The sequence below is a fragment of the Mus musculus genome, chromosome 18, assembly GCF_000001635.26.
Source record: "Mus musculus strain C57BL/6J chromosome 18, GRCm38.p6 C57BL/6J".
Classification (NCBI taxonomy): Eukaryota; Metazoa; Chordata; class Mammalia; order Rodentia; family Muridae; genus Mus; species Mus musculus.
In genome coordinates, this window is record NC_000084.6 from 24,895,056 (window position 1) to 24,908,260 (window position 13,205).

Genomic DNA, 13,205 nt, shown 5'->3' on the forward strand with positions numbered 1-13,205 from the left:
ATGATGAATTCATGAAGTTCTTAGGCAAATGGATGGAACTAGAAAATACCATCCTGAGTGAGGTAACCCAATCCCAAAAGAACACACATGGTACACACTCACTGATAAGTGAATATTAGCCCCAAAGCTCCAAATACTCAAGATAGAATTCTCAGACCACATGAAGTTCAAGAAGAAGGAAAACCAAAGTATGGGTACTTTGGTCCTTCTTTGAAGGAAAACAAAATACTCACAAAAGCAAATATGCAGATGAAGTGTAGAGCACAGACTGAAGGAAAGGCCATCCAGAGACTGTCCCTCCTGGGGATTCATCCCATATACAGTTACCAAACTGTCTTAGTCAGGGTTTCTATTCCTGGACAAAACATCATGACCAAGAAGCAAGTTGGGGAGGAAAGGGTTTATTCAGCTTATATTTCCACATCACTGTTCATCACTGAAAGAAGTCAGGACTGGAACTCTAGCAGGTCAGGGAGCAGGAGCTGATACAGAGGCCATGGAGGGATGTTCTTTACTGGCTTACTTCCCCTGGTTTGCTCAGCCTGCTCTCTTATAGAACCAAGACTACCAGCCCAGAGATGGTCCCACCCACAAGGGGCCTTTCCCCCTTGATCACTAATTGAGAAAATGCCTGAAAGTTGTATCTCATGGAGGCATTTTCTCAACTGAAGCTCCTTTCTCTGTGATAACTCCAGCTGTGTCAAGTTGACACAAAACTAGCAAATACACAAACCCAGACACTATTGTGGATGCCAAGAAGTGTATGCTGACAGGAGCCTGAAATAGCTGTCTCCTGAGAGACCTTGCCAGAGCCTTACAAATACAGAGGTTGATACTCTTAGCCAACCATTGGACTGAGTGTGGGGTCTCTAATTGAGGAGTTAGAGAAAGGACTGAAGGAGTTGAAGGGGTTTGCAACCCCATAAGAATAACAACAATTTCAACTAACCAGACCCCCACCCCCCAGAGCTCCCAGGAACTAAGTCATTAACCAAGGAGTACACATGGCTCTAGCTTCATACGTAGCAGATGACGGCCTTATAAGGCATCAATGTGAGGAGAGGTCCTTGGTCCTATGAAGGCTTGATGGATGCCCCAGTGTAGGGGAACTGAGGGTGGGAAGGTTGGAGTCTGTGGGTTAGTGGAGGAACACCCTCATAGAAGCAGGGGGAAGGAGGATGGAATAGGGAGTTTTGGTGGGGGGGACTGGAAAAGGTGATAACCTTTGAAATGTAAATAAAGAAAATATCCAATTAAAAAAAAGAGGTTAACATGCTAAGAGATTTAATGTTCTACTCTATCACATAAGTTCCTTATTTCTAAGTGGTTCTATGCTAAGGACCAGCCTTGACTTAGAGAGGGGTTTTGAGGAAGGGGTGTCTGTAAGAACTGAAAGAAAGAACTTGTAGTCAAAACACGGGTACAAACTAACAGGCTATGTCCTGCTCGATACAGTTTTCTAGATAGCTTTTTTTGTGGAGACAGCACTTTCTTGCAATTCTAAACATTTTCTGGATGGCTCATCTCTTGCAGATCAAAGGCCCAGTCTTTTATTTACACATCAGTTCAGTGACTACCCCAGGTGCCCTTTTGATATGCCATGACTCAGTGTCCCTTGACCCTAGCTCCTTGATTCTTAGACAGTAAGCACATGTATTTTTTAACATTGCAAATGAATTCAGAGATCTGCCTACCTTTGTAAACACAGACAATAAGCTAGCTGGGTGGGATCTCGATCTGATATCACCATTCCTACTATACATGGGCCTAAGTTCTGACCTAGGTTGACCTTGAACTCAGGAATCTGCCTGCCTTTGTATCTTTCTGACAAGTTGTTTCCTAGTGCATCTGCCTCTACTCTTTTAGGTTTGTGAAGCCTCTTATATAATTCATATTACATCCTTATATTTTGTGTATTGAAAAATTATATATTTTTGAACTCATGTTTTCAGAGTTTGTTCCTATAGCCTTAAGGTCTCAGCATTTACCATTTTGCTAAGACACAGACATGCCCTCGCCTCTTGGACCCATGCTACTTCTAATTATCATGGAGTCATTAACCTTGGCAGAGAGGACATTCCTCGAAGGAGGAACATGAAAATATGTACATTATTATACAAACAAGCCTTACAGCCACAGCAACCATTAACACTCATGGAGACACACTTACTGCTGGCTCTGTTCCAGGGGCAGGAACCATGTCACCCTCTCCCTTGTGCATGGCCATGCAGGATTCAACAATTCTATGTTCTACTTTATCACATAAATTCCCAATTTAACACAAACTATTTCCTTGCAATGCATTTGGGCTGCATTGGTTTTCTCTGTGTATTTGGCCACCAAGTGGAACAACCACTTGTAGCTACAAACCAGAAAACAGTCTGTTAAACATGTGTATTGAAGAGGAAGATGGGGTGAGAGAGAATCTCTCTCTGGCCCATGTAGTAGACCAGGTCAGTGTATGAGGTGACTTGAGTGGCTGCATTGTTGTCTTCTGGTAAAAGGTGCCATTCTTCATAACTTCTCATGTTTGTATCATTCATTGAGTCAACTAAATTAATCGTTGTATTCTTTATTTCAGAAAAGCTGTACAACTCCAGTGGCCGAGATCTAAGAAGGGCCCTTTTCTCACTGAAGCAGATATTTCAGGTAAAAAGGAAAAACAAAAGCCAAAATACTACAGTCCTGGTTTTACTTTGCTAGAGTTAGATATATAAAAACTTATACCTGTGTTTATTATAAATAGGAAAGTGTGTTTTGAGGACATTACAAGTTAGGTCAGGGGGTTGAGGAGACAGAAGACTGAGCCACGGGCTTGCTGAGCAGAGGATAGAATCACTTTGGATCTCCAGCATCCAGATAAATGCTGTGTGGGCATGATGGCCTATCAGGATTCCCAGTGCTCCAGAGGTGGAGATAGGAATCTAGGGCAATCTGAATAACTACTCTAGCTGAGCCGGTGAGCTCTGGATTCAGGTGAGAGACCCTGCCTCAATACAAAAGGTAGAGAGCAATTGAGGAAAACCACTGATGTCAACTTTTGGCCTCCACATGCACTTGCACACATGTGCCTGCAACCCTCCCACATGTGTCCACATGCATATATACATATCATGCACACACAGAAAAATTAGAACAGAATTCTCGAGAATATTTTATGTCAAATATTTCAAGTATAAAAAGTAAGGACAACTTAAGGAAATAATATTTTATTCTATATTCCATTTTTTTAAGAAGAAAACCCATTTGATTGTAGTTAAAGACCTGTGTTCTGTTGCCCCACCCCAATCACTAACTTCTTCCACCCCCATGTCTCCTCTCTATCAGTAGTTGTATTTAGTGTTGTGTATATTCATGTTTCCATTCTAGTGGTAGATACCCATAGTGTATACCATAGTGTATAGCACAGAGTATTAACTTCATGCATGCCATTATGCTGCATGTAGCCTACTTCGGCTTATTCATGGAGAGTGACTGGGAGTGGGTGTGACTATCTCTGACTCGGGTTGTCTTGTATGCAGTGAGCTCAAGCTGTTCTGCTCATTCTTCTTTGGGTAGATGGTTTACTTAATCCCAATTTTGTTATTATAAATCCTGCAATTGTAGGTATGTTCCTTCACGTACATGCAAGTCTCTCACCACTAGTTTCATGTTAACACTCCATGCACATCAAGCCTTTCCTTCATCCCTATACTGAGAGAAGCCCTTAGTGAAGGGCTAGGTCAGGCTTCAGATACCCATGAGACAGCAATGGGCAGAGGAGGGCTGTGGGGTTGAGAAGGTGACCCTTGTATTGAGGATTGCTCTCTAGGTTCATTATTTTTTCCATTATAATTTTATACACATACCACTTTCTTCTAATTCTTGTCTTATCCATGTCTTTAAAAGATTTTCTTTGGGCCAGATGTGATAGCGCATGCCTTTAATCCCAGCACTTGGTAGGCAGAGGTAGGCAAATTTCTGAGTTCGAGGCCAGCCTGGTCTACAGAGTGAGTCCCAGGATAGCCAGGGCTACACAGAGAAACCCTGTCTCGAAAAACAAAAACAAAAAAATTCTTTGTTGATAATTTTAGCCAGAGTGAGTTTCTTCCTATTAAGAGGCACTAGGCAAAAAGGCTGGGTAAACCAAACAAAGAAAGAAAGAAAAAAAACCAACAAATAACCCTCTAACTTACCCCCATATTCTTACCCTTTTCTTTAAACTTGTTCAGTCGTACTGTCTCTTCTTTCCAGAATGGGACCCGTTTTCTGGTGGAAAGTTCTAAAGTTGTGCCCTCTTTCCTCCTACACGCCAAGTCTGTTGCCGGGGGCATGGTTTCTTTGTCATGTTATAAGAGCAGGGAGCTATCAGATAACTCTAAGATATTCTCCCTCAGAAGCAAGCTGAAGGGTTGCCCAATGGTTGTCCAGAGATGGAACAACACACATCAATCAGGATGATAATTGCTATGGATCTAAACACACTGAGTAAGTTTGAACTGATGGACACATTCACACGGATACTAAAACCTAACAATGATGGACAAGATGAATAGGCAGTGGGTGCTGGTGGGCCAGTTATTTTGAGAAGGGCAAACTTTAAAAAACTTTAAAAAATCTCACATTCATCTTGCTTTTTCACATTGAATTTTAAGGTAAAAGGACATCTCTTTTAAAAATGAAAGTCGTTGTAGGTAATAAAGAATAGAAAGCCTGTGTTTTTTTGGCCTTTAATTAATCCATTAATGAATTAACAACAAAACAAAAGTTGCTAACATGCCAGAAACAAGGTACCACTAGACATTAGGTACCTCCTAATGGAAATATAACATATGATGTAGTCAAGCCAACAAATCAACCCTGGGTTTAGATGTGACTATAGCTACAAATAATTAAAGACAGAAGCACTCGCTAGACATCACTTTAGGGAAATGATCTGCCAAATCCAGACAGAGGGCTGCTCTAAAGGATGGTTGATTTTCTTCAGTACATATGTTACGCAAGGGTAGGGGCATTATCTTCCATTAATTAGTTAATAGGTGTTTCTGAGTTTTAGACCCATATAAATGAATTGCCATATGTGGACCTTATTTGGATCTTTTTCTTGGTCTGAGCTCTGTGACTCTAATAAAACACTCTGACCAAAAGGTAAGGAAATGTAGGTAAAGAAAGGGTTTATTTCAGCTTACATTTCCAGTTCACAGTCCATTGATGAAGGAAGTCAGGGCAGGGACTTAAGGCAGGAGCCTGGATGTCTGAACCAAGCTGTTTATCTTGGCTTGATCTCTGGCTCATGTTTATCTACCTTTCTTATACAGTTGAAACACACCTGCCTAAGGACGCTGCTGCCCATAGTGTCCTGTGCCTTCATATATCAGTCATCGATCAAGACCATCTCTTACAAACATGACATAGGTCAATCTGACCTGGTTATTTCTTTAGTGAAATTCCTCTTCCCAAGTAACACTTAAGTTGTGTTAAATTGATATCCTGCATAAACAGTGATGAAAAAGTTGTAAATATGGACACTGACTAAATGTTTGCTCCTTTTTAAAACTTTGATCCTTTGTAAAACTTGCTTATAAATACCTATTTTTACAAGGTCTCTATAGTTGGAAACTATATGTGTGTGGAGAATTGCTTCAGGTTCTATAACAGGAGAAGATAGAATGATAAAAACAAGACTCTTGTGAGTTCATTTACACCTGTGTTCATGGGACTATTTGTTTTACATACAGTAAGATTTCCCCAAATTGAAAACATAGAAAGAAATCCAGACCAACTTGTTCAGACTTTTCATATAGTATTTGAACCAATATACTCCTTGACTTGTGTCCCTTGAGTTTCTCCTGCTGTTTTATGTAATGGGTTTTGAATAGCTAAGGTAGTACTATGTAGACAAGCATGAAGGAAGGTATTTGCTACCAGGAGTGGGGACAAAACCATACTCAAGATCAGCCATGCTGGCAGTTAACTGGCCCTAACAGGCAGCATGTTGGGTAAGGCTTAGGCTGGTGCATTCTATATGTCTGGGTCTGCATCTTCATCAGATCTCATGTTCTCTAGGCATGGAGGTACTTTTTGAGACTCTTACTTTAGGAGCTTAAAAAATAAAAACATTGGTCACTTGGATTGAGTCAGTTACTAACAATAACAACAAGACTTAAGACAAGACCAAACCAAACCAAACCAAACCAAACCAAACCAAACCAAACCAAACCAAGGCTGATGGCTCTGAGGGTAAGGGCACTTGCTGCCAAGCTTGAAACCCTGAATTAGATAGCAAAGAGTCACACAATGGAGGGGAGAGCCAACTTCCACAATCTGCCCAAACTGCCATGTGTTCCAACACATGTGCATGTTCATACACATGCACACGTGCACACACATGCAAGCACACACACACACACACACACACACACACACACACACACACAAAGTAAATGTAAAAAAAAATCACAAGCCAATGAATAGCTCCTCCAGAAAATTCTGGAGTGTGGCAGCAATCCTTTATCAGCTGGTGAGAACATCTCAATTTCATAATCATTTAAAGCCACTGTCTTAAGACTCATGTGTCAGTGCCTATATATTTCCAGGATATGTATTTAAAATCTAGGACATTGCCAATTTGGAAAACTTTCTCTACATTTATTATCCACAAGTCTCTCCTTCCCTGGTGCCTTATCTACACGGGCCCATGCATTTTCTCGAAGGGTCTGAGTTATTCTCATGAACACTGTCTCGCCTGTCCAGTGCTTTTTTCCAAGTGCCTTTGCCAGACACTCAGTTCTCTGGTATATTAATATTAGTGATTAGCTTGACTGGTTTCTTGAGAGCTTGTTCGCACTTTTTCACCATGAAGTCATGTGTGAATCTAGTTTTAGTTAAAGCAATAAACATTTGTTACATGCTTAGAAAACCCTCCTGACTAGACATGAGCTCATCTGCATGTCCAGTTCACATATGCTGCTGGGAAAGGGGACAGAGAGTGGGAGAAGTATTTTTTATTTCCTTTATACCTACCAGTGTAAAGTAATTTTCCGAAGACTCATGATACTGTCCCATTTTCTCTTTCTTCCTCAGCCATGATTATCTCAAATTCTGAGTTCACACAGCTGTCTTTCATTATGTTCAGTCTTGCTCCGCCCCTGCCCCCTTACTGGCGCTGACCCTGCCTTGCTACATCGCTTCCAGGGACCTGTACTATGTCTGCCCACATTTAACTCAAAGCTCCCATCCATATAATTGAAAAATGTCATATAATAAAGAAAGGGGCTGATTGCATGTCGAGACAGGAGAATTGTGCCAGGTCATCTATTTTCTCTCTTCACGATAATCCATGGCTGCTGTTACTATACCAGTCCTCTGTCACTCCATTGGCTTTCTGTATTCCCATTGTTGGGGATTGCTTGTGAATTCCTGCTCTGTTGTCTGTTATGACAAAATACGGATCTTCCTGCTGTATCTTCACTGGGTTGGAGGCAAGGTGCTGTCTATTCTAGGGAGTCTGTAGCTATGGAAATGTCTGTTTCACAGGGCTCCCCAGAGTTTGGTTTTACAGCAACTGCCCACGTTGAGTGATGGCCAAATGTAGTTCAGTGGTCCTGGACAAGTGTGTTTTGTTTGTTTTCCTGCCCTCTTGAATCTCAGACAATCTGTAAAGAGAGAGTTGTTGTATGAGATAGATAGTGTTTCTATCTTGCCCCTTTGGAAATTGAGCAGCAGAGCCTGGGTTCGGCAATCCCTATCTGGTGCTTCTGCATAGTGTATATGCAGGCTTCCTGTCTTCTCAAAGTTCCCTAGAAGGTGAAGGTGTGGAGGGGTCCCTCTTAGAACCTCTGTCTTACCTGGAAGGAAGGGAGCTTTGATATTCACAGCCCCAGAGCTCTGTCCACTGAGACTTCCTGATCCTTAGGCAGGGGATGGCTAGGCAGTTTGCATGTGTGAGTCTCCCATGAGGCTCTCAAATGGGCTTGCAAGGGTCCCTTGCCCTGTCGATCAGGATGGTTCTCTTTGAGAAGCACTAGCTTAGTGGTATACTGAGCTTCTCTCTGTGTCCTGCTGCCAGCTGACCATGGCTGGCTGCTGCAGGTTAATGGCTGCTCCGGTACCCAGCTCCCTTCCCTGTGCTGCCAGCCATGCAAGGGAAGTGACGAGAGAAGAGGCTTTTTTAGGTTGACAGAGTGTTCCCAAGCCTCTTGTTGAAACTGCTGTCCCTAGGCTGTCTGTTGGGACAGGGGTGTGCTTTTCATGACAGGATGCATGGTCACTGGCCAGCACATTGGGTCCTGTGGGGTGTGGGTCCTGAGGAGCCTGAAGAATGAAAAGCAGAACACTACAGTCTCTGGACAGGCAGGAGAGTCATTGACTTCATCTTTATTAGGTTGTGCAGAAGGCAATAATTGGTCTTTGGCAAATGACAGTGTGAAGACTTGTAAAATTTCTTTGGCAAGAGTTAGAAGCTCGCTCATGTGCTTGCTCTCTTTCTCTCTCTCTCATCTCATCTCTCTCTGTCTCTGTCTGTCTGTCTGTCTGTGTCTCTCTCTCTCAAAAAAAAAAACTTCTTAAAATTCAAAACAAAACAAAAAACCAGAGGTGAGGAAGATCTGGGAGGAATTGGGGGAAGGGAGGAAACATAATCAAAACATATTATCTGAGAAAACTTAAATTAATATTTAAAAAGAGTTAGATAGTTCATCTGAACAAAGCAGACTCTCCTATGGGGTCATTTTGCTTCAAAGATCCTTGCATAGTTTGAACAATGCAGCTTGCATATAAGGTAGACAGAGACCTATTTGAACACTTTAAAAAATTTCTTTAAATTTTATTTCATTTTTGTTTCTTTCCTTCCTACCCAGGATGACAAGGATTTGGTGCATGAATTTGTCATAGCTGAAGGTCTGACCTGTTTGATCAAAGTGGGAGCCGAGGCGGATCAGAACTATCAGAACTACATCCTGAGGGGTGAGTCATGGCAGCCCCTCTGTGCAGAGGCCGGGAGCTCACGTGCTGGAAGCTTTGTAAGAAATCTGGGATAATGGAAGAAAGAGTCCCTGTGGCAACTCATAGCATTTTTTATCAGTTTTTCAGCTCTTAGCAGGTAGCTGGTGTCAGGGCTGACTTAGTTTCATGTAGGTCGCTAAGAACAAAGAATGGTGACTCACTTTTTAAATAAACCCCTTTAATAAGGAGGGGCACACACTAATTGGGCTCAGGTAGACTCTTCATTTTAGCTCAAAGCTACCCAAAACTAAAACCCTGATGTATTTCTAGGATGGAAAAAAAATAGTTTCTAGACTTGAGTTGTTCCGCAGGGGGGCCTGTCATCAAACTGTACAGTCCTCACCAGCCTTACTGCTTCTGATTCATGCATCTCAGGTGGACCTGGGAACTTACACTCTAAGATGCAATTACAGTTGCTGCCTTATAATTTAATGTGCAAATTAGTGTAAGGGCGGCTTTGAAGCCAATTCCTGTTTCCATTCAGAGCTAATGGTCTCTTATGATGGTGACGATTCAGGTTGTCTGTTAATTAATCTTGCTTTCTCCTGGAAATAATAACCCCAAACCTATGTCCAGGTGGGCCAGAAACAATAGTTTTGAACTACAAAAGGAGACATTTCATATAAGTCAACATTATCCCCATTTTATAGTTGAAACTAACTGAGACTCAAAGAAGTCAGTCCTTGTGCCTAAGGATGCCACATTCCCTGCGTGTTCCTGTCCCTTCAGTGTGAATAACTGACCCCACAAACTGCAAGCTGATTTTCATAAAAAAGAAAAAAAAACCTCACAGATATCTTTTCCTTTTCTCTTTGGGTGAAGGGAAAGTATACAAGCTGTGTGATTGAATATCGGCCTCCCATGGTTAGAGTTTTGACTGAGGTGGCAGCTGGGCACTGGCCCTGAGGATGCTTCTTTAAGTCCCGTATTGTTATGTGACTCATGTTAGTCAAGCTTTCCTTCTTGTCTGGTGCTAATGAAAACCCACAGAGCAGAAGGCACAACGGAAAACCCCCTGGGGTCACAGAGCACATCCTCCAGTCAGTGCTTGCTCCTTGGGTTTGCCTTCTTAAATGCCATGTGTGTAGCATCTTCTTTACCCTCTTCCTTTGCTCTGTGGTGCATCTATGTCTGTGAGATAGCAGGTTGGCTCCTTCTGTTACCTTCCATCTTTCCTTGGGCTTGTTACAGATTTGAATCGGTTTTCAGGAAGGATGCCTGGCTGTTGAGAGGCATGGTTTCTGCCCTTCCATATCATTTAGTCATTAACTTGGAAATTGTGATGGTGTGTAAAGACACACAGACCTCAAGCTGCATGCTCTATTGTATCCAAAGGAGGCGGCTGTCTCTGTGTTAGAAGGAACAAGTCCACATAGAAGAAAAAAAAAACTTAATAAGGCTGGGAAGAGCTCCCTTAGGAAGCAGCAGTTAGTGCCACCCCATAGCTAGCCTTGGTGTTGCCCAGAGAATCTTTGCACAGAGTGCAAGTGGACATCAGTCCTTGCACAAGGCCCTGGTGTAGAGTATTGTGAATTCTGCTCTCCAGCAACTGTAAATGGGGTTGACATCATGAGCTCCATTTAGGCTCTCTGCCATCTAAGTGTTTATCCTGAAGCTTGCAGTGGTGAGTTAATTTATAATGTTCTGATCTGGACCAAAAAGATGCTAATAGTACTTTGCCAGATGATAACAAGCAAAAATGCCCACTCATGCCCAGAGAGATCCTGGAAAGCACCTGCTGCCCCCCACCCCCAGGCCACCCCCATAGAAAATGTCTGCAGTTAAGACCCTCTTAGGCAGCACTTGTAAGATGTGAGGTGTAATGCTTCATTCTACCACCAGGGCCTGGTCTTCCCACTTTTTCTTTTCGATAGCGCCTACGTATTAGAGACTATAAGGCTTGCTGTGCAGTCAGTTCCTGGAAAGTGAGGCGTTGCTCACACCACTCAAGCCACTTCCCAGCATGCCGTTTTCCATGGGAAGGTGTATCTGTGTCTGCCCTGAATCTACTGAGTCTCAAGAGAGTCACCTCAACCAGGGCACCGTGCTCACTCAGCGGCACACTGTGACGTAGCTTGCTGAAACCTGTGCCAAGAAATGTATCTTCTGGGAGCATATGAATGATGTATTTCTTGGGGTGTGACTTTTTTTTTTATACAAGGAAACTTGTTTTTCCTAACCCACGTGTTGAGTCAGTCCTCTGTGTCTTCAACAGAGTTCTTGTGAGCACTGTTGCCATTGCCAGCAGGCACCAGACATTCACAGTCAAGAATAACCTTCCACTTGCTTCTATTTGCCCAACCATGTTTTGACCATATTACATTGGAGTGGAAATAGTGGAAGGGCAGGTGGAGATCAGGAGGACAAGGTCTTCAAATGTCTTCTAGTCATGTTATTGATTTTGGGAGAGAGCACAGCAAGACAGGCAGGGCCAGGCAGAGCACACCAGGGGCCTGTCCAGCAGCAGCGGGAATGGGGACTGTGGTCAAACACCTTCATCATAGTTTCTGAGGGAAAAACTAGCTGGAGAAAATAAGCAGGGTTGAAGGTGTAATGGTTAATCTTCACTGTGACCATGAATGGGTTTAAGGCCACATAGGAGACTTGCTTCTAAAGGTTTTCCCAAGGGGAGAAAACCTTCTCTGAATGTGGGTGGCATTGCCCTGTGGGCCAGGGTCCTAGATGAAATAAAAAGAAGGAAGCAGGTTGACTGCCAGCATTTCTTTCTGCTTCTTGACTGGTGCAGGGTATCCGAGAGCCTCACATTGCTGCTGCAATACCTAGAGATCCACTTCCCATCACACTGTGCCTGCTACAAAGGACTGTGCTCTTGAAGCGAGCCATGATAAACCCTTTCTTCCCTAAGATGCGTTTCACCACAGCAATGAGAACACTGGAGCAGGACAGGGCTGGCTGTTTACAGTTATTTTAACAGGCTCTAAGGCCCACTGGTGTCCTGGAGTGATCAGATCTTGTGTGTAGTGACTTCGGGTGTGGGACACTAATACAGAAGTGTTTGGAAGTGATGGGTTACTTAGGAAGGGGAACTGACTGGCTTCAAAACTGGGCCTAGCAGCATTTAGGGAACAGCACTGCAGATGGTAAGGTGGCTCTGGCCTATGCTCTGTGAAGTTACCTGTGGGGTCACTTAAAAGCTCAGCTTGATGTGACACCTGTGGCCCCTCATGCCTGAGGAGCAGCATACGGATAAGTCTATATCTGCATTTAGAAGACTCTATCTGTGAAGAAATTTGATGGGATTATTTTCTATTTAGTCCTGTTAGCCAGTGGTGGTGGTGGCGGTGGTGTGTGTGTGTGAAGCTTTTATTTTTTTGTCTACATGCAAACCACATGTGAACCCAATGCCCTCAAAGGCCAGAAGAGGATATTGGATCTCCTGAGACTAGAGTTATAGATGATCAGGAGCCACCATGTCATTGCTGGGAATCGATCCTGGGTCCTCTGGAAGAACAGCCATAGCTCTTAACCAACCACCGAGCCATCTCTCTAGCCCCAATGTCTGAGGTTTTTTTTCTTCTTCTTTTTTAATATAGAGGTTCAGGCCTTGGTTATGTTCCATTCAGTGTCTATTGGCCGAGGTAAAGGCAGGTTTGAGTTCCACGGCAGCCAAGCGCTCTCCACAAGTGTGAGCAAACTGCTGGGAAGAGGTCCTAGCTGCACAACACGGAGAAATAATATTTATCTGAGTTGTTATTCTTGGATGGCTATAGCTTATGATCTACAGTGTTTCAGGATAGCCAGCGTTTAATATAAATGTACCGTGGAATTTTATACCTCACAATTATGCTTATGGAAGGAGGACCTAGAGTGGTATATTCCTGGGAACTTAAACTTTCCACAAACATTACGGAGCCTTTGCTGTGGGCCATGTGCCACATAGGGCCCTGAGGCTGAGATGATGAGAGCAGCATTGAACCCCGCTCTGAAGCAGATGCCCAGCACACTTTAGATACCGTATTCCAGTTGCACATACATACCAGGTTCTGGAAGGAAAGAGAATGATGTGGAAAAGCCCAAAGGCCAGCTGTATATGTTGGCAGAACCCCAAGAGAAGCCTCCTTTGATTGGCAGGTTTCATGCAAAGAAAAAAAGTTTTTCAAGGCACAGTCTCGCTTGTTATGTGCTTCTGGCTGGCCTGGAATGCACTGTGCGCATCAGGCCGACCTCACAGGCACAGAGTTCCCCCGGGCTTTGCTTCGTGA

The 13,205-nt window shown here is 43.2% G+C and overlaps 1 protein-coding gene across 6 annotated transcripts in view; it reads left to right on the top strand.

Annotated features, from left to right (window-relative positions):
- Fhod3 (formin homology 2 domain containing 3) overlaps positions 1-13,205 on the top strand; it is a 425,120-nt gene that overhangs the window by 186,668 nt on the left and 225,247 nt on the right. For all 6 annotated transcript variants that reach the window (XM_006525826.4, XM_006525828.4, XM_006525830.4 and 3 more), the window contains exons 4-5: positions 2,582-2,649; positions 8,838-8,943. In XM_006525826.4, the coding sequence (XP_006525889.1) occupies positions 2,582-2,649; positions 8,838-8,943 (174 nt within the window). The remainder of the gene's footprint in view (positions 1-2,581; positions 2,650-8,837; positions 8,944-13,205) is intronic.